At 44.1% G+C, this 27,656-nt stretch overlaps 1 protein-coding gene across 23 annotated transcripts in view; it reads right to left on the bottom strand.

Moving 5' to 3' along the window:
- ROBO1 (roundabout guidance receptor 1) overlaps positions 1–27,656 on the bottom strand; it is a 1,078,784-nt gene that overhangs the window by 119,487 nt on the left and 931,641 nt on the right. For all 23 annotated transcript variants that reach the window (XM_056807827.1, XM_056807826.1, XM_056807829.1 and 20 more), the window contains 3 exons: positions 6,881–7,001; positions 4,516–4,654; positions 3,057–3,184 (listed from right to left, as the gene is read on the bottom strand). In XM_056807827.1, the coding sequence (XP_056663805.1) occupies positions 3,057–3,184; positions 4,516–4,654; positions 6,881–7,001 (388 nt within the window). The remainder of the gene's footprint in view (positions 1–3,056; positions 3,185–4,515; positions 4,655–6,880; positions 7,002–27,656) is intronic.

Here is a 27,656-nt window from a genome sequence, read left to right as displayed (position 1 = left end):
AAGGAATAACAGTAGGGAGAGAATGGTAAATGCAAAATTTTCATATATTATGAAAAAAGTGAAATTACATATTGTTTCATGTTATTTATAATATTAATTACATAGTATTGTATTAAAATATCACATTACTTCAGTTAATACCTGTAACGATGATTTTAGAAAAGTTAATTCCAATTATTAAATTAACTGTGTATAAGTATAATAATATTAAAGAAGAACATGAATCAGAGTAGTAAGTTAGAAATGAACAGAAACGAATAATATTAAGAGTTCTGCTGGTGGAATAAAACAATAAAACTTTCAGTCTTTTTAGGAGTCTAGGGGAGCGTCACACATGTAGCAGGAAAGATGAGCTGGATTCATTTGAGGGCACAGTTTGAATTGTCCTCATGAGATAACAAGACCACCATCTTGGCAGGTCTAGGACCGTACTTGCTCTTGGGATGATCTACACTCAGTACAGGCTGCTCAGAGTTTTATAACAAAGAGAGGCATCTCTTATCATTATATCTCCTCATCAAGTGATAGGCTGAGTCTGATCATGCTAGAATCTATGTAGTTATAAGATCAATTTTTAAAAGATTAATTTAAATGCTTGAACATGTGTATTATCTTAAATTTGTACTAGAATTCATTAGCCGTTTACAAATATTGCCAAAATGATTATAATATTCTTCTAACATACTTTGAACATGTGATTCCATGAATCACTTATGTTAATTAACTGTCAAAAGCCAATAAAAAAAACTAAAATTAAACAAGGTTTTTGCCATATTCTGGGTATGGTGATGAAGTGTAATTCCCATTTACCCATGAATAAATTTGGATCTTTTAGCTCAAAATTCCAACCTAGATACTTTTATTTCTTTCAATTCAAAACTAGGTTATATAAGAGGAGGATAAAAAGGAGGGAATCTTTGAAGGGGGAGGGAGAAAGATAAAGGTGGGACTGAAGAAAATGCAGGGATTATGGAGGTAATGGTGAAAGGAAAATTAGATTTTTGAGGAGGAATATAATAAAAAAAGACAAAAAAGGGGAAAAATAAGTGAATAAAAACAGAATAAAAGGAAATATACAACTAATAATTATAACTTTGATGGGCATGGAATGAACTGACCCATAAAAGAGAAAGGAGACCAGAATGAATTAAAAACTAGAATTCAAAAATATGTTGTTTACAACACACTTTAAAATGAGACAGACATATAGAGTAAAAACAGATCGATGGATCTGAATATAGTATACTTCAGGTGCCAAAAAAAAGATCTCAGACAAAGAAAAAGGAGAATATATGATTAAAGAGATGAACAGGGACACTTACATAATATTATAAGGTACCATAACAAAGCATATATGAACCAAATGTTCCTTCCATGATTCCATGATTCATGATTCATGTTCTTTCTCTCCCCTCCTCCCTCCCCCTCCTGCAGTCAATGAGCAATTCCACTGGGTTTTACATATAACATTTTTCAAAACTTATTTCCATATTATTAATATTTACAATACATTGATTATTTAGAGTCTACATCAGCAATCGTATCACCATGTGATACAGTAAATGTTTTTCTTTTATGTTCCTACTCCCACAGTTCATTAAGTAATATGATATCAAGGCTTTTAATTTTTTTCCAGGGTTTCAGGTAGACCAATGATTCTCAAATTCTCAAATCTCAAACTCTACACCAAGATAAATTCAGAATGGGTGAATGACATTAATATAAAGAAGGAAACTATAAGTAAATTAGGTGAACTTCAAATAGCATACCTGTCAGAGATCAATGGGAAAAGAAAGATTTTACGACCAAGCAAGAGATAGAGAATACTACAAAATGTAAAACGAATAATTTTGATGACATTAAATGAAAAAGGTTTTGTACAAACAAAACCAATGCAACCAAAATTAGAAGGGAATCAACAAATTAGGAAAAAACCTTTATAACAAAAACCTCTGACAAAGGTCTAGTTACTCAAATTTATAAAGAGCTAAATCAAGTGTATAAAAAATCAAGCCATTCCCCAATTGATAAATGGACAAGGGACATGAATAGGCACTTTTCAGATAAAGAAATCAAAACTATTAATAAGCACATGAAAAAGTATTCTAAATTTCTTATAATTAAAGAAATGCAAATCAAAAAAACTCTGAGGTACCACCTCATACAAAGCAGGTTGACTAATAGGACAGCAAAGGAAATTAATAAATGTTGAAGGGGATGGACCAAAATTGGGGCATTAATGCATTGCTGGTGGAGTTGTGAATTGATCCCATAATTCCAGAAGGCAATTTGGAATTATGCACAAAGGGCTTTAAAAGACTGTCCTTTGATTCAGCCATAGCACTGCTAGGTTTATACCGCAAAGAGATAATAGGGGAAAATATGTATACAAAAATATTTATAGCTTTTTGTGGTGGCAAAAAACTGGAAAATGAGGGGATGCCCTTCAACTGGGGAATGGATGAACAAATTGTGGTATCTGTTGGTGACGGAATACTATTGTGCTATAAGGAATGATGAACTGGAGGGAGTCCATGTGAACTGGAAAGGAATTGATGCAGGAGAACACTGTACACAGAAACGGATACACTGTAGCACAATCAAATGTAACTGACTTTGCTACTAGCAGCAATGCAATGACCCCAGGACAACCCCGAGGGCCTTATGAGAAAGAACAAGATCCACATCCAGAGAAAGAACTGCGGGAGCAGAAATGCAAAAGAGAAGCATATGACTGATCACATGGTTTGATGGGAATATAATTGGTGGTGTAGACTCTAAATGATCACCCTAGTGCAAATATTAATACTATGGAAATAGGTCTTGATCAATGATACATAAAAAGCACAATGGAATTGCTCATTGGCTACAGGAGGGGGGAGGCAGGAGGGGTGGGAAAGAACATGAATCATGTAGCTATGTAAGAATATTCTTAATTAATTAATCAAATAAATACAATTTTTAAAATGAAAGTAAAATAAAAATAAACTTTCAGACAATAATTAAATAAAAGATACTCTAGACAGAACAATATAACATAAAACAAAATAACCTACCTTGTACTGTCAGAGTTGCTGATGCTTCAGCTTTCCCAACCATATTTTCTGCAACACATGTGTATGATCCCATATCACCTGCCATTACCTTTCGGATTTTCAAGGTATGATCATCTCGGATTTCATATCTTAAGTATATATAGAAAGAAGATAAAAATTCAAGTAATTTGTTTCTTGTGTATATAATCTTACTACTGCTTATAAGATTATGAGCATGCATGAGAACACCAACATACCATACTATTTAACAGTGAACTTGAAAACAATCATTTTCCATTTCTACAGGTCTCTGGATCTTCAGAACAATATTTCCAAGAAAAATATACTGGTTGAAAATATCCATTTCTCATCAAATAGGAACTCTAAATTATCTAAATAAAACTTATTCATGAACCCTGGAGACATTCTTTTTTTTTTTTAGGCAATGGGGGTAAAGTGACTTGCCCAGGGTCACACAGATGGGAAGTGCCTGAGGTCAAATTTGAACCCAGGCTCTCCTGTCTCTAGACCTGGCTCTCCAATCACTGAGCTACCCAGCTGTCCCCCTGGAAACCTTCTTAACGGTCTGTACCACCCATCTGCGCCAAGGCTTTTACTTCATTCTTTTAAGGCAGGGAATCTTGTCGTGAGGAATGAAGCACCAATGCCTAACCAATGTAGAGGAGTTACCGTTAAATGCCCAAGAACACTAAGCCTGTTACCTGGCTCTAGGGCTGTCAGTCCTTTTTTCTGACCCCCAAATAACGTAGAGTCACGAATAACAGCCTCTACGTGACAACCCGTCCGAGTCTCGATTTTCCCGGCTCTCCAGCATCGCTGCAAACTCATCTCACTGGATGGGCTCTGTTAGACTCAGACACTCAAGAGCTCCTGTCTGATCCGGGTCACTGCCGGGTGTGGGCAGTGGGCAGGCAGAAAGGCCAGCTGTGACGCGTCCCCGGACAGTTTCCCCCGAGGGAGGGTCCCGCCTCAGCGGACAAGGACGTCAGGCGGGGGCAGACGCGTCCGAAGTCAAGGAGCGCTTCGTCTCCAGAGGCCTCTCCCAGCCTGTCACACCCTCCCGCCCAGGACCGAGCTCGGGACCTTCGGCTTGCCAGACCGGCGCGCGGCCTCCTGCGCCAAAGCGGAAGTGGCCGTCCGTTGTCTGGCCAAGCGGGACCTTCCCTCAGGGGAAACTGTCCGGGGACGCGTCACAGCTGGTCTTCTGCCTGCCCACCACGCACACCGGGGACTCCAGATTCCACGCTGACCCTAGAGAGCACCTGGACGGGCGGCTGGCCCTCGTGCAAGCGTGGCCGCAAAGGCTTCGCTCCCTGTGCGGCCTGGGCCAATCACTGCCTGCCTCAGTTTCCCCCTCTTTCAACTGAGCAAGAAGGATCTCGATAACCGCCATAAGGCGAGAGCCTAGAAGGCCAAGAATGGCTAAAGGCGTGTCTCACTGCGCCCAGGGCCGCGGTACCTGGATTTGGGGAGCTCTCCGTCATCTTTCCTCCACCGCACGGTGGGGACGGGGTCCCCTCGGGCCTCGCACTTGAATTCTGCGCTGTCCTCCACAGTCACCGCCAGGTTACTCGGCCTCTTCACGAACGACGGCCTCTCTGAAAATGAACGAACGCGTAAGTACCAGAGACGCCACGGCGGGAAAACGAAACCGGGTGACGTCATCGCCAGGGAAAAGGACCGTCCCCAGCCCCAAACAAGCGCCAAGTGGGCGTCCCCGCACGCAGCAGCGGCCACGACGGGCAGTCCAAGGAGGGCGACTCGCCCTTTAGAGTCGGGAGTCGGACGCGCCCGGCCTTTCCCCGGTTCTTCTGGCACCAGGCGGCGCCCCGCTGTCTCCGGGCCAGAAGTCAAGGCACGGAGATGTCGCTTCTACGGACGGCGGCGCTCCGGTTTGTAGGGCAGAAACGCTTCATTGTTCAGAATTAGCTTCTGAAAAGTCCGTCCCAGCCATAGGAAAGCAGCACGTACAGCCGGGTTGTGCTTAGAACCAGGGCCGTGCCCCGATGAGGCAGAGCCGCCCGCGAGCTCTCCTCGCTTCGCGGCTCGGCTGGGAGGAGTTCCGGAGCCCTAGACGGGGCTGCTACGTTGCGCGCCGCTGGGCCGTCGAGCGTCCCGACGAGCACAGCCTTGAGATTCTCCCCGAAGCCCATCCCGCACGGCCTGAAGTGTCCTTGTGAACTGCTTTCTCGCCTCCTTGTCCCGCTGAGTAGACCCTGGGCGGGACGCCTCTCTTTCAGGCTGGAAACCCACGGGCATTCCTCTGGAGGCCGCCACACTTCCTCTACACACTCACTGTTGGAAATCCCGAGCCACCCAAGCTTCCGCCTCATGGGAACAAGCAGGGATTCACAGCGGCTCGGCAAAGCCGTTCTCCGGCCTCTCTGTGGTCGTGTCTTCTTCCTGGTCGGCTTCCAGTGGCTTTCGGGCGCCTGACACGTCCGGACTCGGCCGCTCTTCCCTCGCTGTTGACCCGGAAATGCCCGGCTGTCTCAGGAGGCAGCCGGCGTGGGGCGACGGAGCATCGGGAAGGTCTAGCGGTGACACGTCCTCGATCCGTCCGAGCGTCTCCTTCCGCAGAGCCCTCCTTCACCCTTCCGGAAAGAGCGTCACGGGTGTCACGTGAGCTTCAAATGAAATGGGTGACCTCACGATGCCCCCCAGGGCCTCCTGGGGCGGTGGGGAGGCCGGATTACATGCGGAAGGGCAGTTCCCAGCCATCCTCTCCCCCCATCCCTCTGCTCCTTACCCTCCCCCACCCAATGGATGCACTGGGTCTAATTCTGTGTGTGCCGTGAGATCAGGTCACAACACGCAGGCCTCGATCAGAGATACACAGCCGCAGAGGAAAGGCTAGACACGCGGCGCGTCTCCTCTCAGGAAGCATCGACAGGCCCGTGCGCCCTGTCTAAGTCACTTCCTTTGTGACAAGAGGGGCCTCTGCGGCTCTGAAGGAGGGCGCCAGGAACCGCGTGCGTCGCAGGAAAAAACAGAACAGGAAAAGAATTCCAATTCTATTTCTAGAAAATTGGGAAGATACAAGTCTTGCCCCAAGCCCGATGGCTTTCTAAATGTCGCTGCCTGATGGTGCCAAGCGCAGCTCTGTATGGGCCAGCGCGGTCCGTCCACTCCTTCCAGGCCCAACCCACGGAGGATGGGAAAGACACCTCCGAAGGCTCTCTCTGGAGGGCACTTCCAGGACTGCCCCGCTCCCGGAAGGCTGCGGTCGCCACGTGTCCAGCAGCGACCTTCCCACAGGAGCGCGGCCGTCCTCCGTGACGCGCTCCCTTCCCTGCCGCTCTTCCAGCTCCTGCTCCTCCACTCAGAGCACAGCAGATCTCCACGCCGTGTGCCACAGCTTGTTCAGCCAAAACCAACGGAGGGACATTTGTGAAGCTTTTCCAATGGCTTCATGGACTGCTGTGTGGGAGTAGCTCCACCAAGCCTACGTCGTCGTCGTGTCTTTGTCATCTACCTTAGCGTGTCTATTGTTCATGGATAAGAGTGACAGGAACTGAAGTCTGCTCAACTCTTCGTGTTCCGTTCATTACAGGAATGTTTTGTTTTAATAAAGTCATGGTGCTGAGTGGACTAGTCTGACTTTCTTACACAACATCCGTCATTGGGGGGAACCATCTTTAAAAACGCAACGATTACTGACGGTCGGGCGACGTCAATGGGTTGGCTCTGCTGTATTCCTGTGGGACAACCAACTACAGGATAAACTGTTGAAGAGAGCTCTTGGGGGGAGAGCGACCCATTCTTATGAGTCCAAAAGGAAGGAGAATGGAAAAGACATTCAGAGTAGACCAAAAGTCCTTTACCTAAAACTGTGAGCTCCGCGACTTCGCTTTCTCTTTCTCCCACCATGTTGGTGCCAACACAAACATATTTTCCAGCATCACTCTTACGCGTGTATGTAATCATGAGCTTCCCTCCTCGGATCTGGAAGGAAAAACAGGATGTTAGTGTGTAAGGTAAAAAGGTCAACAACTAAGGAAGTGTGAACGACGGTAGAGGAAGAAAAAGCAGCCTAATCCGGCACGCTCTGATCCAGCCAACAGTCCGATGAGAATCGCGGCGCGCCCCTTTGATGGGTTGCCTCGTGGCTCACGGCAGACGCTGGACCCGTCTCAGATGGCTGCTTCCCCCTTAATGGTAGGGATGAAAATTAAAGGCCCAGGTTTGGGCACTGATAATATACTGTCGGAATTTAATTTACGACCCAAAGCTTAGATGTTACAGGAATCGTATTTTGTTGAATGACCTTATTTTTAAAATGAGTGTGACTTGAACCATTTGGACTAGGAATGCCATATTGTTTATGTTGGAGAAATGAAACCTTTTTGTCTCCAGAGAAAGCAACAAAGGCCCGCCGGCCCTTCGGAAAGGGAACGAACAGCCAGGCCCGGAGCCCAGCTTCCTAGCACGGGTCTCCTCTATGCCACGTCAGGTCCTAAAATCGTTGAATCCGTCACCTCAAGAGAGGCACAGGTTCGTACATACACAGGCACACACAGCTCTTCAGAGGAGATCCACACATGCTGTTTGTTTTATGTTCCAGCTAACACATAAAATGATATTAGATCACACTGCACATGCTATTGCGTAGCAGCCAGTTGATCTTGGAATACTGGCGGTGCGTGCCTTCCTCATTCAAAGTTAAAGTAAAAAAGAGCCAGTAGGTGATGCACAGAGGCGAGACGTCGATACTAGCTTCGAGCTACATATGGCCTCTGGCCAAACACTTCACCAATTTTAAGGCACCCTAAAAGCCCTGCAAAAGAAAAATAAAAAGCTCAGACTTCCTCTCTGGGACAAAGGGGAGGCCGAGCGAGGTTTCGCCTACCGTTTCCTGGTGGTGGGGGCACGGGCACACAGTCCCAGGGCTATGGAAGAGACGCCTGTTGTTGGTCCTAGAAGAGGGCTGAGGATCCGGGAAGAAAAGAAACGGAGATCTACGACTTCCTACCTAGGCAGGGGATAGGGAAAAGGACCGCCTAGGAATGAGCCCATGCACAGATGAAGGCTGGCTGGGGGATAGAGGGCAGGACAAAGGGAGACAGCAGGAACCAAGGGGGACCTGAGAAACCAAGGCAACGAGCTTGAAGAAATGTTCGGTGTGCCGTCTCAGACCCTCAAACGGGGTTGAGAATCCGCAAAACGTAGAAGGATCAGAACATTTGGTACCTGGGCGACAGCTCCCTGCCCTGAGCCCGTTCTGAGATCTTTAAAGAATCTCACATGAAATACCTGGGAGTGAAAAAGGAAAAAAAGGTCAAAAGAAGAGATCAGCCCCAAACAAAGGCTCTCTATCCCTCCTCAAGGAATACTCGGTCCTAACACAAAGTTCCAACGTAGGGACTAATGAAAAACTACCATTAAGGAAACATTATGTAGCTAGAGATATCCAAGATGCGAATAAAGACGGCAGGAATAACTCCACAATATTGACCAGTAAAATATTAAACAAAACGCAGCTTGGCCACAAAGTCAGAGAGAATTCCTGGAAGACATGAGCTAGGAGCATTACTGTCTTTTAAAAAGTTTTCATGCTATAACACAAATGAGAATTCCTGAAGAAAGAAATGACAAGCTGAAATGCAAAGCCCTGGAACACAGCTTTGTAAAAAAAATACAAATCCTGACCAAGTAACAGTTTACTGGAAAATATGAAGAGAGCCAAGAAAGGAGAGCGACTCTACTAGAAAGCAAAAAACATGAAAATGAAACTCTAAAGAATTTTTGAAGTTTGTTTATTTAATTCATTTAGAATATTTTCCCATCGTTATATGAATCATGTTCTTTCCCTTCCCTCCTCCCACCCTGCTCCCGTAGCCAACGAGCAGTTCCCCTGGGTTTTACATGTGTCGTTGACCAAGACCTATTTCCCTCTTATTAATATTTGCACTAGAGTGACTGCTTAGAGTCTACGTCCCCAGCCACGTCCTCTCGACCCATGTGTTCAAGCAGTTGTTTCTTCTATATTGCTACTCCCACAGTTCTTTCTCAGGATGTGGATCGCGTTCGTGATGAGTCCCTCAGAATTGTCCAGCATTGCTGCTGGTAAAGAAGTCCATTACATTAGATGGTACCACAGTGTATCAGTCTCTGTGTACGATGTTCTCCTGGTTCTGCTCCTCTCACTCTGCATCACTTCCTGGAGGTTGTTCCAGTCTCCATGGAATTCCTCCACTTTATTATTCCTTTGAGCACAGTAGTATTCCATCACCAACAGATACCACAATTTGTTCAGCCATTCCCCAATTGAAGGGCATCCCCTCATTTTCCAATTTTTTGCCACCACAAAGAGCGCAGCTATGAATGTTCTTGTACGAGTCTTTTTCCTTATGATCTCTTTGTGGTACAAATCCAGCAGTGCTATGGCTGGATCAAAGGGCAGACAGTCTTTTAGTGCCCTTTGGGCATAGTTACAAATTGCCCTCCAGAATGGCTGGATCAGTTCACAACTCCACCAGCAATGAATTAGTGTCCCTACTTTGCCACATCCCCTCAAGCATTCACTGCTTTCCTCTGCTGTCATGTTGGCCAATCTGCTGGGTGTGAGGTGATACCTCAGAGTTGTTTTGATTTGCATCTCTCTGATTATTAGAGATTTAGAACACTTCTTCATGTGCTTGTTAATAGTTTTGATTTCTTTATCTGAAAACTGCCTATTCATGTCCCTTGTCCATTTATCAATTGGGGAATGGCTTGATTCTTTGTACAACTGATTTAGCTCTTTGTAAATTTGAGTAATTAGACCTTTGTCAGAGGTTTTTTATATGAAGATTGTTTCCCAATTTGTTGCTTCCCTTCTCATTTTGATTGCATTGGTTTTGTTTGTACAAAACCTTTTTAATTTGATGTAGTCTAAATTATTTATTTTGCATTTTGTGACTCTTTCTAATTCTTGCTTGGTTTTAAAATCTTTCCTTTCCCAAAGGTCTGACATGTATACTATTTTGTGTTCACCTAATTTATTCACAGTTTCCTTCTTTATGTTCAAGTCATTCACCCATTCTGAGTTGATCTTGGTGTAGGGTGTGAGGTGTTGATCCAAACCTAATCTCTCCCACACTGTCTTCCATTTTTCCCAGCAGTTTTTCTCAAATAGTGGATTTTTGTCCTAAAAGCTGGGGTCTTTGGCTTATTGTATAGTATCTTGCTGAGGTGATTTACTTTAGGTTTATTCCATTGATCCTCCTTTCTGTCTCTTAGCCAGTACCACACAGTTTTGATGACTAGATAATAAGCAATAATAAGAGGGTATATCTGATTGCTAATTGAAAGTAAGAGATCAGGCAGTTATCTTCTTTTTGCCTACCCTGCCTTCCTGTTTCCTCCCTCTTCTTCCCTTCAGCTTCTCTTCCCCCCTTTCTTCTTCTTCTTTCTCAATCACTCAGCGAGAGCTATGATGGTTCACATGAAATATGCTTTCCCTTCTTTATCTTAGTAAGGGGCTAATGTGGGGAAGTCAGGAAAGGATAGAGAATGGAGGTAAGAGGGTTGAGGATGTACAGAGATGTGTCTTCTGTATTCTATAGGGAATCTGATTTCACTCATATTTCTCATTCTTATGACTTCTGTCATGTAGTAACAGTGATGTTAGAACAATTAAACAAAAAATGACACCACTAAGAAATACTAGAGTTGCCCAAAACACAAGAGTTCTGTTGTTTTCTGGCATAATGAACTTGTAGAAAACTCTTCTCATAATACTTATTTCATGGATATGAACAATTAGGCCTATATTTGGAATTTCTTCAAAGAGCTCAACAGTTTAGTAGGGAAGATAAGAAATATATACAGAGAATTATTCTGGCAAATAAGATAAGTATGCTGGGTTTGCAAATTGGGTTATATAAAGTGAGAGGTGGGACAGTGATTGAATAAGTCAGAAGACTATAATGGATGAGATACTTAGGAAGATATTCCTAGAGGAAGAATCCTTTAGGTTTTATATAAAGCCATGGATAGGAGTTCAAAAGAACGAAAGATAACAAAGGCCATTCCTAATGGGAATGGGAAGTGGGAAACACCATGAGCAAAGACACAGAGTAGATAAAATGCTGGATATATTTGGAGAAAAGAGAATTTTCATATTCTGAATCTCCATATTTTCCCTTAAAAAAGTCCAAGATGTTTCCTTTAATACAATTAATCTGGATAGGGAACAAAAGGCTTAATGCAAGATTATAATATTTTAAAAATAAACATCATTGATATTATTTATCTTATATTACTTGGCTTTATTTCTTATAATTCTTATTATAATGATTTAAGTTATTATTCCATTGATAAATGGATAAAGGATATGAACAGGCAGTTTTCAGATGAAGACATCAAGGCCATCTATAGCCATATAAAAAATGCTCTAAATCTCTTGTTTAGAGACATGAAAATTAAAACAATCCTGAGGAATTTGGAGTTAGGCTCAAAGGGCTCTAAAACTGTACATATCCTTTGATACACTACTAGGTCTGTAGCCACAAGAGAAAGAAAAAAAAAGGGGAAAAGACCTATTTGTATAAAAATATTTATTGGAGCTCATTTTTGTGGTAGCAAAGAATTGGAATTGAGTTGTCCAACAAGCTTCATGTTGATAGCTGGATTGATATAGATGTCTTTCCAAACTATAATTCTATTTCCAATTGTGGAAGAGAGAAATTATAAGGCATGCAAAAGGATGGAAGCAGCAGCTGAGTAGTAATCTGTCAGTCAAATGAAGATTCTGATTTGGAATGTTACTGGGAAAGGCAGTTTGGAGCCAAACCAACTGTTGGTGGATGTCTGGGGTCTTGGCTGATGGTGGTTGCCTTTGAATCAGGGTCCTGACTGATTTCCTGGTTGCCTTTGAATCAGGGAAGGAAGAAGCTGGGTTTATCTCTGGGACTTGGGATAATCCAGCTGGAGGTGGCCTGGCTGATCAGAAGGCAGAAGAAGAAGGACAAGAGTCCATATACCTCTCTGACTTGCTCTTTTGGTGATAGTGACTGAAATACTAAACCTATCAACCATTTCTCTCAATATCCTGCAATCTAAGGCTAATTATTGAATAAGGGAAACCCTAACCCTCTTACCTCCATCCTCCATCTTTTCCTGTCTTCCCCAAATAAACTCTTACTTAAGATAAAAGAAGACAGAAAGTATTTTCATTTGAAACATCATTAACTCACCTGACTGATTTAGAAACCAGAAGAAGAACCGGGGAAGGGGAAACTGAAGGGAAGAAGAGGGGAGAAAGGGAGGAATAGAGGGAGGAGGGTAGGCAAAAGAAGATAACTACCTGATTTAGTAGTTATCATTTACGCATCAAATACACCCCCTCAATAGTATCTATTGCACAACTCTCAAAAGCTTAGAGGATATAGTTTTCTTCTCTTTTAAATAAACAAAGTAATGGAAACAATACAACATTACAGCTCTCAAGAATATAAACATGAACAACAGTGTCCTATTTATGTCAATGGTTATATGAAAATGTCAGTGTCCAGAGCACACACGCACAAATAACGGATACTAGAAACATATAATGGAAAACACGCCCATACAATTTTGTGACTATGAGTATATCACTATATAAACAGAATGGAAAAAAGTATGTCTATTAAGTGTTCCTACAGCTTGGTTTTATGGACAAACTGTAAACCAATGGCAGGGAAAAACTGTATAATGGCTAGGAATAAATGTTAAACACTAAACTATCGTTCTCATAATTCAATTTTCAATTGGCATAATTCTGGTGGTGGAAAGACAAAATATTTAAGTTTTCAGATAATATGCTGACATCTGATCTATTCCAAAATTCAAGATAGTGTGATTAATTCTAATATACCTTATAATGCAGCAAAATGGAATACATTATATATCTATATTTCCCCGTATTGTAGAAAGTACTTGAAATAAGCATCTTTGACATATTCAAATACATATTTTGAAATCTTAAAGAAATTATATTCTTTAGTGCTTATGGGGAAATAGTAGCCAAAATTTGTAAAGAGTTAAAAATGTAATATTTTCTCAAGAGTTTCTATTTTAATTTTTTTAACTTGCAGACAATTATCAACAAATACAAAAGTTTTACCTACAGAAAAATAGCATAAAATACCAAAGGAAAGCAAGGAGAGTTCTGTTACATGCAGTTGTTTAAAAGAAATGCCAATTTTTTTCCTTATGGATTTAGGCTATGCCATCAGGTGCATCTTAATTCAGTATTTATGATTCCTTCAATGATAATACAAGTACCATGAAGAGTTTCCTTGTTAACTCCATCGCTATTGTGATTTCTAAGAAGTGAGCTTTGTCTAGCAGCATGATTTCATTGGGGGGATCTACCTAATGCAAAGTAAATTTTGCAGAAAAGTCGCAACCTTGTTGGCAGAGATGTCTATAGACAACAGTATATTACGGTACGGAAATCACAAGTTCTGTTCTTATTTCTTCCCCTAATTTTTTCTTTTCTCAGGTAACTGGTTGGCCTGAAAGTCTTCTCAACACCAACTTCATTTCACTTTGGCTTGGTATCCCCCCAGCCCTTTCTCTTTGCTGTTGGCTCTCAGATTGTCTACCTTATAGCTTCTTTGGACATTTTCTCTGACTTTGCGCTGGACTCTTATTTTAAAATCCACCCCTCCAGACAGGGTACAAATCATGGCGCTCCACATCTACCCTCCTTCCACTGTAGACATTCTTCACGGATGTTCAACGTCCCGGTTACGACGTCATCTCACCTCGATTTGGTATTGATCCAGTTCCACTGTAGCTAGCACGAGTTCTCCTGCTTATGTCTTTTTAACCACGTAATTTAGCCTCCATTGGCTGGCCTTTACCAATACAGGACTGATTCTAAGACAAAAGTCAACTATGTATACGACAATGAACAAAATCTCTCAGAGCCTAGAAAATTAATTAATTGATGGTCGTACTAACAAATGGTTCCCTTTGAATGAACTAAAAACAGAAGAGGGCTGAGCCCCATTAACGTGGCAGAGTGCCCCAAATGTGCCTGTTAGAACGGGTGCCGCAAACAGAATTCGATTTCCAGTCTCCTGCGCAAGAAAGGCAGGGGAGAAGGCGGCACAAGAGGCGAAGCTTCGAAGAGCTCAAGAACTCTGCTTGGACAGGAAGAAGAAAGATAAGGATGACTTCTTACAACTGGCCCACAGGAGCTACGAGGAGATGGGACGTTCTCTGGGTGTCTCCTAAAACAAGACGCGCACTCCCGCGCCTCCGGGATCCTATCTTTGTTCCTCCGTCTTCGTCCCTTTCCTCGTTAATAGTCGAGCCTCCTCCCGTGGTGGAAAGAGCTGCCTTTTAAGCTGCTCTTCTCCTTGGCTTGATGCAAAAGCTTCCTGGCGTCCGGGGGGTCCTCTCCCCCTCTTGTAGCATCACAATCAATTCTACAAAGTACTGGATTCTTGCTAGACAGCCGCTTCCTGGGACCTTTTCTCATTACGTAAGTGTGGATGACACAGCATTATCTCCATATGAATTTGAAAATGAGATTAGGTCCCATTTAATGCAATTAAAAGGGAAGTTAATAGGACACACAAACGCACGTGTGCTTTCACATGCTTTGCACGCTTGGATCGGCCCGCTGTCGAGCGTAACTGTCGCACACCATTGTTTCGGTGAAGCGTTGGAGAGAGCCCGGGGCCCGCGGTCTGGACAACCTGCATCCAAATCTGGCCTTCGACACTTACTTAGCTCTTATTTCGCTGTGTTTTGCCCAAGTTTCTTCATCTGTAAAATGGGCTGGACAAAGAAATGGCCAGTCCACCCTGTCGCAGCAGGACGTCAGTGAACGCCGACTGCAGCACCACCAGTTGTGCTCATTGTTAAACAAGGGCTCCCTCAGTCCAGTGGACAAAAGGAAGGCTGTGTCCAATAGAAACAGCCAGGCGAAAAAGAAGCGGCTCGTGCTCATACTGGAACAAGGACTAGACTTAATTTGCAAAAGCAAAGAAGAGGGCGACATTGCATCGGCATTGAGCTTGCAAACAATGAGCCGGAGTCGAACGGCGGCCACAGACGGAGGGACTCCAAGCTGCAGCCACGGAGGACCACAATAAAACACGTGTCCTGCTGCTCAGCACAGGAGCTCCTCGGACGGTGAGTCTTCGGGGCATTGAAGGCAGCAACGTAAGCTGACAGAGTAGACAATGAAGATGGGCTCGGCCAGCATTTGTTGTGAGTTCACGGAGACGTGAGGCGACCAGGCGGGCAGACAGGGTGGCTCCATATTCCGATGGGCTGAAGAAAATCATTTGGTGGATAAGCGGACAAGCATTTTGTGAGAGAAGGAAAGAGCCAATTATTCCGGAAAGGGGCACGCCTAAGAAAGCAAAAGCTCCCTGTGGACAGGAGTAGCCAAGCAACGACTGTTCACCAGTCCAAGGTAGTAAAGGGGGATCGGAATTACCAGAAGTCCGCTTTGAGGCGAAGCCAAAATTTGAGCAGCTTGAGAGGGTAAAAGCCATTGATCCTGTCCAGTCTTCTGGTGACCAAAGAAGACAGCACAACTGACTAAGCAGCTTGCAAAAGCCAATCGCCAACTCCATAGGATTCATTTTGTCAGAATCTAAAGGTAAGTTTTTAGCCACCAAATACAACACATTGATTGCTTTCCAAGGATCAAGGAACCCCTGGAGTGTTTCAGGCCTCCTATTTAAGAAGAAACGTAGGAACTGGTAACCACTAAAACTTCAGGCAATGACACCATTTCCTTAACTGACTGCTGGAAAAAGTGCATCCAATATACAATCCTCCATCTTCACCACGCTTAGCAACAGAGAACCACCAACTATGTATTTAGGAGGCAAGTGAATTTTAACGCATTATATAACTAAAATCTTGAAGAATTTCTTTTGAAAAGGCAAACTCTGATGAAGAAATATGGAAGGAAGTTAAGTTTTGGTGTCTTGAAATGGGTGTTCAGAGATGCTGACAGCTACGCCTGAGATGCCGATCTCATGTGAATGAAACAACTCCCTCTCTAAGAGTCCCCAGATATCCTTGGAGCTGTGGAAGTTGTAAGACCAAACCAATAAAGACGGGAACATGAGGTCCATGTCGACGAGAGCGTGCTCATCTGCTCAGTCAGATCGGTCTCTCTACAGCAAACAGTGTGTGTGTGGAGCTCCAACTGGAAAACTTTAAAGTTCCGCACTCTGTCTTGGATTTAAGACTGTATACTGGTTCCAAGGCAGAGGGTTTGCCCAGGATCAGAAAGCTAAGAAGCGTCTGATGCTGTATTTTGACCCAGGACCTCCCATTCTAGGCCTGACTCTCGAGGCACTGAGCTGCCCTCAGTAACAGCATTTCCATTCTCTCACCGCTGTAGGGAATATTTGTTCATTTAAAAGTGGTGCTTGTGAATATTATTTTGTAATCGAATCTAATCAGAAATGTTTTCTTCTCTTTTACACAGGGTTAATCAAAGGGCAAAAGTCTTTTTTTAAAAATCCACTGCCTATTTCCGTGTGATTACAACTTCAAATAATGTGAATTCAAGCAGTACGGCCTTAGCTTGCACTAACTGAGACCCAGCTGTGTTTGCTTTCCTTCCAAAAAGCTTGGAAGCCTTCCGTGGTACCTGCTGTGCTCAATCCCGATTGGATCTTTGGTTCTGGCATTCGTTCAGGGTTTTGTGGAGACACGGACTCGTTTCGTTCTATCCCCACTTCATACAACAGTTCCAAAAGTTCTGGAAACATCTTTGTTGTGCATTCCGAAATATGACAGGTGGGTCTCTGGTTCAGCCAGGCTTTCGGGGAGTCCAGCGGCTCTCCTCTTCGTGTCTTTAGGCGGTTCCTTTTTGGTAAGCAGAACTATTACAACTCCAAAATGCATCCAAAATGCGCCCAGTGCTTAGAGCGACTCTCTGAGGCTCCATCGACTTCTGTATACGGTCTGCGGGGCCTGCAGGCATTTCCTGGTGTTTTCTCCTTTCATGGAGCACATTCATCCCTGCTCCACGCATTGGGGGGCTGAGTGGATGGGCGACATCCCCATTTCTCACTGTCCTCTCCAGGCCGGAAGATTCTCAAGAAGAGACACGGCCGGTGCAAAATGCTGGAGAAAGAGACATCGAGCACGCGTGCAACGACGCGTACACATTTCTCCTGCATGGCAGCTGTAAACCTTGAAATTTCTTAGACTTGTGAATGTCAGAAATTTCCCCATTGGAAAGTTTCATACTTGGAAAAAATTTCCTACTGATAGTAAGAACTCTATTGGAATGTGAACCCCCTTGGCATAGGAGGATCTTTCTCCTCCCTACTTGGGACTGCTTTAGGACAGAAACCTTTTGCTGAACAATGGAAAGGGCTTTGACCTATGCTTAAGCATAGAACAGGAAGTTCTTTGAGTCATGATTGATTTTAGAATTGATACAATAGAGATACTTGGAATGACAGAACCAGGTCTTGGAACTTACAATCTCCACCCTACTCAGCCTAACAGGATTTAGGAAGGGCTGCAGCATAGATCAAAATTTAATTATTTAAGAATATGACCTTCAACAGACATGTGCAAAGGGGGGCAGACCTCTGGGCGGTCCTGGGTTAAGCTAGAGCCACCATTGGCACAGGGGAGACATGGACAGTGATTGGTAGATGTGAGAACTGAGGGGAGGGGACTTAGATGGTTTCCTTAAAGATAGCGGGGTCTGAGGACAAGAGGAGAGACAGAGGAGGTTTGGCTCTGAGCAAGGTGGCTCTGAAGGAGGACTGAGGAGGTTGCTCTGTGGGAGGACCAGGAGAGAAGGCTGGCTCTGAAGGAGGAGAATTCTCTGAAAACATTGCTTGAAAGGAGGCTCTCTTGAAGGTGGAGCCTGAGGTTGGCATGAGAAGCCTTACCTAGAGAGATCTTGAGTGAATGATAAAACCAACTGACTGATTTATTCATTCTTATTCCTTTCTTACTTTCTCTCTTTTTCTATTGATTAATCAGTGTATTATAAATTAAATTTCTCTATAAAACCCAGTTGGCTTGGGCATATTCATAAATTGGGAATATATTCCCTGGCGACCATCTTATATTTATATAAAACCAAGACACAGTAGAAAACATATTTCAGCAGTCATAATTGTTATATATTTCCCTTGCTCCCAAAACATTTTAATTATCATAGTTTATGGCTCCCACTCTCTTATCTACAACTATTTAACACTCAAAACTATTTTAAATCTAACACAGCCAGGGCGTGTTCTCGTGGGGAGCCCTCGTCTCCTGTACAGCGCACTAAGCAACAAGAGCACAGAGTAGGCTGGGGCAGATGGTCACAAATAGAGGCATTTGGCTGAAGCAAAGGGTACAGCCCGATTTACAGCCTCAGTTTGGGCGAGAAAAAGACCATGAGAAGCGCTTCTTCTTCTTCTTCCTGAGTGTGCAAATACAGCTCTGACTACCGTTGCACGTGCAGTAAAGAGCCAATTCCTTAAGGCTACAGATGAAAGCAGCTCCCAGGCTGGCGGCACAGCGGTATACATGGGGTACTCCATAACCAGTGCTCAGAATCACAGAGATGAACTTGAACTGAACTCCGCTGGTATGCTTTCATTGCTCTCCCAAGTATCTGTTACAAAGGAACCACCACCATATTCTCCACACACCTCTCAGGTTAACGTTCTAAACGGAGGGGGCCTAATTAGGCAAAGCGGCTCCACCAAATGGCATCTGCTTTCCATTACATTAACCTCACCTGTCTCGAAGGAAATAGACCAAAAGAGAAGCCACTAATTATATTAGGAGCCTCAAAGCTGATTTCAAACTGTGAACTACAAAACTGGCCTATAATGACGTGATTTTAATCCCTTTAATAGTTTCAAACTCAAACTCTGGGGTTTTCATTACGAATATCTTTTAAAGATTGCACTCATTCATTAATAGCATGGCGAGCTATACAGGTTAAAGATAGAATCCTTGGATGGCGTCACATTGACAAATACCTGAGAAAGCAAATTTCTGAGTCATTTCATCCTCATTCACTTCCTTTTAAATACACACACCTATTATTAATGTAGAAAAGGAGAGTGTATGTGTGTGTGTGTATGTGTGAGTGTGAGAGTGCATGCGTGCGTGTGTGTGTGACTCCTGAATTGGGCCATTTATTCTCAATAACACTGACTCGACTATTAAATGGAGGTGATATGATTAAGTCATGTGTGTAGCTGTGAGTCTGCGTGCCTGCCTTCTTACTGTGGATGAGCCTGCATAAAACTGAGTCAGAAATGCAGGGTTGCCCAGGATGGGCCACAGCGGTGAGTTCCGACCAAAGGTGATTTACCTGGGAAGATAATGGCCAACAATCACATCATCTTTGCTGAGAGGGCCCATGGGCAGTGGGCCTGCTCTAGTCAATGGAGTCCTAGTGAGCTGGACGAGCAGGGACTGAGCCACAACTCCAACAACACGGTGGTGAAGGTCAGAGGCTTTGTGATTGCTTGGTAGTGAGGGCAGCCTGCTGTCAGATCTCCCTGCCTGGCCTTTGGGCTGAACAGAGAAAGTGGTCATCTCGCACCTAACACCATAGTTTTACGACCAGTCCTTTATTACAGCATTACTGTATATTGCTAGCTGCACTTTATTAAATTAGATTGGAAGCCTACTGGTAAATAGGAGCTTCAAGCTGTGGAAAGGAGACAAGAACGAGTTCTGAACTTTCTGCCACTGTGTTGGAATAAACAACAGTGGGAATACCCATAGAGAGGAAATTGTCAAGACTGACAGTTGGTGGGGGAAGGGGCAACTGGTAGTGGCAGTTGGGTCTTGTGACTAGCACTTCCTTCCTGCTGAACTTATTTCCTTCCTGGTGTTGGAGGTAGGAAGAGTGATAGCTTCCCAGTCTGGATTAGGAGTGCCTCTACTCAGTTCAGCCCGAAGACACAGGCCCAACCAGCTTTAAAGTTAGAACTGTTCTTGTTGCTTTCTGTCTAATGCTAAGATGCTGAAATTGACAAAACTAGCACAGATATAATATAGACAGGAGTGGGAGAAACCCTCCACCAGCCTGTGAGGCCTGGCCTCAGCTCCTAAGTTGAGAAAGACTCCATCCTTATTTAGGGACCTCCCTCTTCCCTTTTTCCCTGATATCTCTCCAATCCAAACTGGTTATTAAAATTTCTCTTATTAGAATATTGCAGTCAGATAAGTGGACTATCTTTTCTGGGCATAGAGGGAGCTGAACATCAGCTCAGTCATTCAAGGACAAACAGTCCTTATTGAACCCCTTGCTGCTGCCTCTTGGCAGGGGGCATCTCTCACCTTTGCCTCACCAGCAGCAATATTCCCTCTCTCCCTTCAACTCCTCTATACCCTGCTACAAACCTTCCTTATCTCCTGTTTTTCCAATCCCCTAACTTTCCCCATAAATATTACAAAGCACTGATGCTTTCCATACTTGTGCTGCCTGTAAAGATAACACTAGAATGAATTGGAAACGTATTCTCTTCTCCCACCCAAAAATGCTCCGAGAAATGTAGAGTCATTGGAAAACCCGGGAGCAATGAACTCTAAACCCTATTTGAGGAAGGCGTGCCTATGATGTCACTGAGAAGGGGTTACCGGCTGCCACTGAAAACCCTAGATGACAGGGAAAGTCTAGTCTGCTTTTCGATATCACTCAGTGGAAGACGTCTTACTTGTGTTATATCAAGCCTAAACGGGCTTCTCTGCAACTTTGGTTCCATTTCCTTGTGACTTCTGCAACACAGAAGAGCGATGATGACTTTTCCACGTAAGAACCCTTTAAGAGACCCGGAAATAACTCCTGACCTCTGAATCTCTTCTTCTCAAAGTAAACATTCCTCGTTCCTTGGGAGATGGGGCAGGTTGGCTTTGGATCTTCTACGTTCATAAGTAGATCGCACATGCACTTTCACATATGTGTGTATACGTATAACTATGCTAGAGGGGAGACATCCGTCCTGAGTGATTCTACATTTCACTGAGCGACAAGTGCACGTGCCCAGCTAATGCATGCAGACGTGCAAATCTCTGGCAATGAGGACAATAATAGTGTGTGGTGGGTTCGTGAAAGACTTCATGCAAACATGGTGCTTCAAGGCCGAAAGGAGCTCTGAAGAGACTGGACAAAGGAAGCACATTCTAGGGCCAGAGAGGTGGAGGGACGAGCAATGCACTGCCGTGCGCCAGGACAGACCCTCGGGAGGGGGCCGGACACGTCAAGCTGTGGGTAGGACGGGCGCCCAGCCCCGACGCCTCTGCGTGAGGATTGTGAGAGCCCCAGTAGGGGATGTCACCTGTCCGGAACACTCGCGAACAAGCTGCAGAAAGGAAGGCCCTCCGGTCCCGGGAGCTCCCCACTCCGGGGTCCAACTCTGCCTGTTACCCTGTTCTTCTCTGACGTAGGCATGCACCCAGAGGAATGGGAGGTGCAGCACCCAGACAAGTCACGGCCAGCAGAGGGCGACAGGAGGGCCGGAACACGAGGAACCAAAGGCAGAGGCTCTCCTGGGGCTCAGAGAAGGCAGCATCCGCATCTAAGTGCCGACAGGAGATGACAAGCCACAGCTTCTGGAGCTGCTCTGCCGGGCTGCTGAACAGAAGGAGAGGGAACCGGGGAGGCCGTCCGGCGGCCACGCTCTGCTGACGGCTCCGTCTGGACCTCAAGAAATCTAAGGTGGGGGGAGGACCTGCCACACCGTCCCCGAGGGGACGCCGTCAGCCAGGAGGGGCTGAACAAGTGGTCGCGGGTGCGTCTGATGCAACGCTAACGGGCCACAAGAAGTGCCAAATAAAACCATTCCAGAACCCCCAAACCGCCCTGAGAGGTGAGCAGCGCCGGGAGGACATGTTCTACCGGGACGGCGATAACTTTGAACGCTGCGGCTCTGGGAGGCGGCGGCGCCGCGCTTCCGAATGCGGAGGAGGCCCCACGAGGTGGAAGGGGCCGAGGCGAGCGCCTTCTCCCACAGCAGGACTCCAGGCCGGCCCTCGGGTCACTTCTGCTCCCTGCCGTCTCTGGAGAGGCGTCGAGGAAGGAGAGCAGGCCACAGAAGGTCAGAAAGGGTCCTTTTAAATGGCGGCTACCCGGGGAAATTGGGAACGAGCCCTGGAAACACAAGGCCGAGGCGAGGCGGCGGAAGAGGCTTGTCACGCAGTAAGGGCAGTTCAAACTTTCAGTCGAAGAAACAGGCAACGCGGTGCGCAGGGTAGTGTTTACGGGAAACAGTAACGGAAGAGACGGACACCCGGACTAGTCAAACAGTCCAGCATGTAAATGCTGAGGAGGAACTCGGTGAGGAGGACAAAGACAAAGTCAACAAGGGTGAGAACGAACTTAAGAACAGGAACAACATTGTAGACATTATTACAGACTTCTGGGGGCTACTAAAAGAATGTCATGAGGAACGCACGTACGTCTTGAGCGGTCATGAATGGTTTGGCTGAAGATACGAACATCAGGAATCTAAAGCGTACAAAAGAGGTGGAAAGAGAGAAAGTAGAGAAATACAAAAGGTAGAGAAGACACGTAGCCAGTAAACACCGTTTGGGTGCTTGACTCAGCCAGGACCTGTTGACCGTCATCTGGAATTAAACTCTCTCCAGAGGCCAATAAAGGAGAGCTGGCTATTCATTCACCCAAGTTCCCTCCAAGACTCCTGAGCTGACTTTCTTCCTTGAGCTCCTCCACCCAGCCCAAGCAGGGGTAATTTAAGTTATTGCCAACCAAAGGGCTAACTCCAACTAGGCAAAGAGAATAAAGGATTCCCTTTTTACCGTGTAAACTCAGAAGAGGCAAAGAACCAAGAATTTCCTTTCACAATGGATACCAAAAATCTGACTATTGTCATAAATAACTGCAGAAGAGTGTTCTAGTGTTTTAAGATTTCTCAACTCTAAAACTCAATAATTTATTTGTGATATATTCAAGATTTTAGAATCCTTTTTTACAAAAAAAAATTAAATTTAAAAAATGTATATGTACTGATAACACAAGCCTATTTTGCTCTCAAATTGAAAAGTTATTTTATTTTTACAATAAACAATAAACAACAGGGAGTCCAAATTGATCCTTCAAAATTTAGCCACGAGGGAGGCAGAGTCAAGATGGCGGCTTAGAGGGAGCAAACTTCAGACCTCAGAAGTTTTCCTCGCCAAATGAAAACACAATGCTTTTAGAGGACTGAAAACCAAATCTAACAACAGGACATTGCTAGGGAACCCTATTGCTGGACTCAACTTAAAAGGTATACCCTCCCCCCACAAAGCCTCAATTCTAGAATATTTGGCTTAAAGGGAAAAGAAGACGGAAGGTCCCAGGACCACTCCCTCACCTACAGTGCTGAACATCCAGCAATGGCTGGAATCTCTGGACGGGCAAGGGTGCTAGTCCAGAGGGAGAACCGTGTCATCAAGCTGTGCCATACTCAGGGCTTAGAACACAGGCAGCGTAGAGATAGCTGGAGGAGAAGCTCAGAGAAGGCAGCCTAGTCAGAGTGGAGACATTCCATCTTGCCTCCCCTCCCACTTCTCAAGATTTTGGCCTCAGGGCACATCCAGCTTTGCAGATCAACTCCACCCTGGTTCAATCTTATCAATAGGGCAGATAAGAAGCCTTCAGAGGGCAGGGAAGCTCAGGCTCCAACACTCCTCCCCCACAGACTGCTCTGAGAGCCTTGCTGACTAAGCTCCAAGGCCAAAGGATGCAAACACTATAGACTAAACTTTGACAACAGGGTGGAAAGCCCAGTTCCTTTCCGCTTCAGATGCCAGCTGGGTAAGATCTGACCTCAGTGCTCATCAATACCATCAAACAAAACTGATCAATCTGCAGAGCAGAGAAGAAGCCCCTTCAGGACATATTAGCCCAAACCCACAGATCCAGCACATAATCAAAGGAGCAAGATTACAGGTAATTACAGGGGGGGAAAGAAGAGAAAATTATGAGTAAATAACAGAAAAAGAAAAAAATTTACAATTGAGAGCTTCTATCCAGGCAATGAACAAAGAGCAAATGGAACAGAAGAGGACCAAAGAACACCAAGCAAAAACACAGAAACTCCAACAAATTGGACACAGGCTTTGGAAGAACTCAAAATACAATTAAGACAGGTGAAAGACAACTGGGAAAAGGACTTAAAAAGCAAGATAAATCATCTGGAAACAGAGGCACTTGAGCTAAAATGAGAAAACAGTGTCATTAAGCCAAAATTAACCAGCTTGAAAATGAGGCAAAGAAGATAAAAGATCAGAAGAAGGATGACAAAAAAGCCAGGGATGAAATTCAGTCTTTAAAAACTAGAATACAACCACTAGAAGCAAATGACTTCACAAGGCAGCAAGAATCTATAAAACAAAATAAAAAGAATAAAAAAATTGAGGAAAATATGAAACACCTTATTAACAAAATGGCACACCTTGAAAATAGAGCCAGGAGAGATAATTTAAGAATTATTGGACCCCTGGAAGAGTGACAAAAGGAAAAAGCTGGACATCATTCTACAGGAAATTATCCAAGAAAACTGCCCCAACATTCTAGAGCAAGAGGAAAAAGTGGACATTGAAAGAATCCACAGATCACCTCCTATATTTAATTCTGAATTGACAACACCCAGGAATGTTATAGACATATTCAAGAACTATCAGACCAAGGAAAAAAATATTACAAGCTGCTAAGAAGTCGTCATTCAGACACTATGGAACCACAGTGAGGATAAAGCAGGATCTGGCTGCATCTGCACGGAAGGACCAAAAGGCATGGAATATAATATTCCAGAAAGCAAGGGAACTGGATCTACCGTTAAAAGGATCTCAGAATATAACTCCATTGTATTGAGTGAGAAAACCGAAGACGAAGAAGGTTAGAGTATTTATAAAAAGCTACAAAGTTAGTAGGTTTCAGAGAAAGTATCTGAACCCAGTTCATGTAAGTTCATGTAAGAACTTGTGTTTTTTCCACCCTATAATACTACTGACTCATAATAAAGTAACTACCTTGTTTTTAAATAATTTCCAAACCTTAAATGAATTTAGAAATAGGCATTTTTAAATTTTTAATGGAACATCTTTATCTATATATTTTTTAAATCTAAAGAAAAAATACCACAAATACCACAAGCAATATAACATCTAATTTGACATCTAGTCTATAATTAAATCAAGTGTCCTAGACGTTAGTAAACTCCAGTGGCACAGGTTTGTTGGTTTTTTTTTTTGAGGAAACTAAATAGAATGATCAGCTATATCAAAGTCAGTGCAAACTGAATAAAGTCAGTCACTCTTATACCTGTAGAGGATATTCCAGACGAAGACTATGAATAGAATGGTATTCTGCTTGGGGAATTGTAAGGAAATAAAACTCATCAGAAATGACCAATGTAGGTCCCTCCTCTGACCCTCTGCATTTATTTTACAATGCTTATGCCTTTCCTTTCTGGAGTGCACGAATAATGGCTTCAAGTGGCACAGCAGAAGTAGTCAGCCTCCTCGTTACAGCAGTTCCGAGAAGCACAATCTGCCTTTGTGGGTATCTAGGCTTGCGATGATTTCCTGGGCTCTCACCAGCAGGGCACAGAGGCATCACATGCTACTTCAGGGAATTGGAGAAGTTGGCAGGTTCTCCACTGGAAGAGAACAGCCTCGGCACGGGAGCGGCAGTTGTTTTGGAGAGAATTTGCTCCTGGAAACATTCTAAAGACGAATTCCAAGGACGCTGCTCGGTGAAAAATAGACATCCACAGATCTGTCGTAACGTGGAGTCCTCGTTGGAGAACCCTGAAAGTCCCATCATCCTCTGACTCTCCGCAGAGCTGCCTGAAGGGGCACCTTCCTTTGCAACTATGAGGAATGTGACTCGAGTCTCTCCCCGTATCCTCCCTGGATTCTGTGCTCTTTCCTGGCCCCGCATCGCATTTCATAGGATCCTCTTCCTTGGGCTTCACGTCTTCTTCCGTGAGTCCGTGCCTATCTTTCTACATGCGAGGAAAGGGCGGAGGCGAGTCTCTCCTGTCCTCCCTCCTAGGATTGTGCCAAAGCAGGTAGGACTCAGCGGTGGCAGATCCACACGTACGGGCTTGCAGTGACCTGGCAATGGCGTGATTGAGCATCGGAAGGGGAAGAGGCAGGAAGACCACAAATCGTAGGTGAGGGAAGCACTCCAAACCCGGGGAGGAGAAAATGAGCAGCCAGACAAGGACGAGAAGACGTAGAGGAGAGGGAGCATGGAGGAGTGTAGGGGGTGGAGCTCCACCATGTAGGGAGGAAAAGGCTCTGGAGGAGGCCAACTGTCAGAACCAAGAGTTCACCCTCCCTCACTTGCGTTTTTTGAGTCTGAATTCAAATGTTCAGAGGTTCTAGTAGTCGAAGCCATGCCCCACCCGAAAGAGAAGGTTGCTTGTTCTTAAACAAATGGACATTCATTCAGGGAATTATCTTGAGGCTACTAAATCGTCTTCACAATTTCCCAAAGGAAAAGCTAACCAACTACTTTGTGCAGCTTGTTCTATTTGGGGCCCAATTCAAGGTCTAATTGCAGTATCTGTCCAAGATTTATATACTGAGGAGCAAACTGTCCAAAGAGAGGTGTATCATTCATTACCTGGACGATAGGCAGGATTCGTGGATTCGGTTTGCTTTTCTTACATGCTTAAATAATGTTTCAACATTATGACAAAAATAAGTCAAGTTCCCAGAAAGATCACTTCGACATCTGTCTTCATCTGTCTCTCTATCCCCTTTTCCGTGTCGTTCTGTTTCTTTGCCACAGTCTCTCTTAAGTTTCTCTGTCTCTCTTCCGCTCTCCTCTCTTCAAACAGGAACACCATCCCTTTGTTCCGTCTTGTTCTCCATGATTTTTAAGAGATAATGGACCATAGTTCAACCAACAAAACTACGCCTTTTGGTGTCCTGTGCCTGGTGACTTAAACTTGTGAAGATATCCCTGTTCATGTTGGGCTTAACCTTACTAACCATTTATGAAGGTCTTTGTGATGAAAGATTTTTTAATTTAAAAAAATGAAGAAAATGGAGTCACTTTTTTCTCTCTGTCATCTATTACCATCCAGTGGGGTCATGTTATTTCTTTGATGCTCTTCTTTTAAGCAACTTAGCTTTCTCTTTCTCTCTTTCTACAAAGTCATACCACATCACTCTCCAGTACCTGTCCGTCTTCCATCCCACAGGCATGAATTAAGAACTGGAAAACACGTTGAATGCCTCCTTGGACAATCTGCTCATTTGATAGATCAGGAAATATAGGGAAATACCTCACTGAAGCGAATACCTAGCATAGGCAGGAAATGAAGAATGGTTTTCTAACTACGAAATTAGCAAATCCATAACAAGCATGCTGATAACTGTGGCTGGCTGCGGTAGCATAGTTTCAAGGTTTAGACTTAGAGCACGGCAAATTAATGTCTTAAGATTCATTTAACTATTTATTTATAATTTCTTTTTTTCATCCTTTAAAGTCAGATACATATGGCTTTATGGTTTACATAACAACTTAATATCATTTATATAGTCTCTGAATATTCTAATCATAATACCACAAAGATGTGCGAGGCTTTAGGGGCTATATAACTCTTTACCATCACTTGTTTAGTTTTCAAACATCCTAAGCAAGAACAATAT

The sequence above is a fragment of the Monodelphis domestica genome, chromosome 8, assembly GCF_027887165.1.
Source record: "Monodelphis domestica isolate mMonDom1 chromosome 8, mMonDom1.pri, whole genome shotgun sequence".
NCBI classification, from domain to species: domain Eukaryota; kingdom Metazoa; phylum Chordata; class Mammalia; order Didelphimorphia; family Didelphidae; genus Monodelphis; species Monodelphis domestica.
This window is presented reverse-complemented; position numbering and strand designations above follow the sequence as displayed.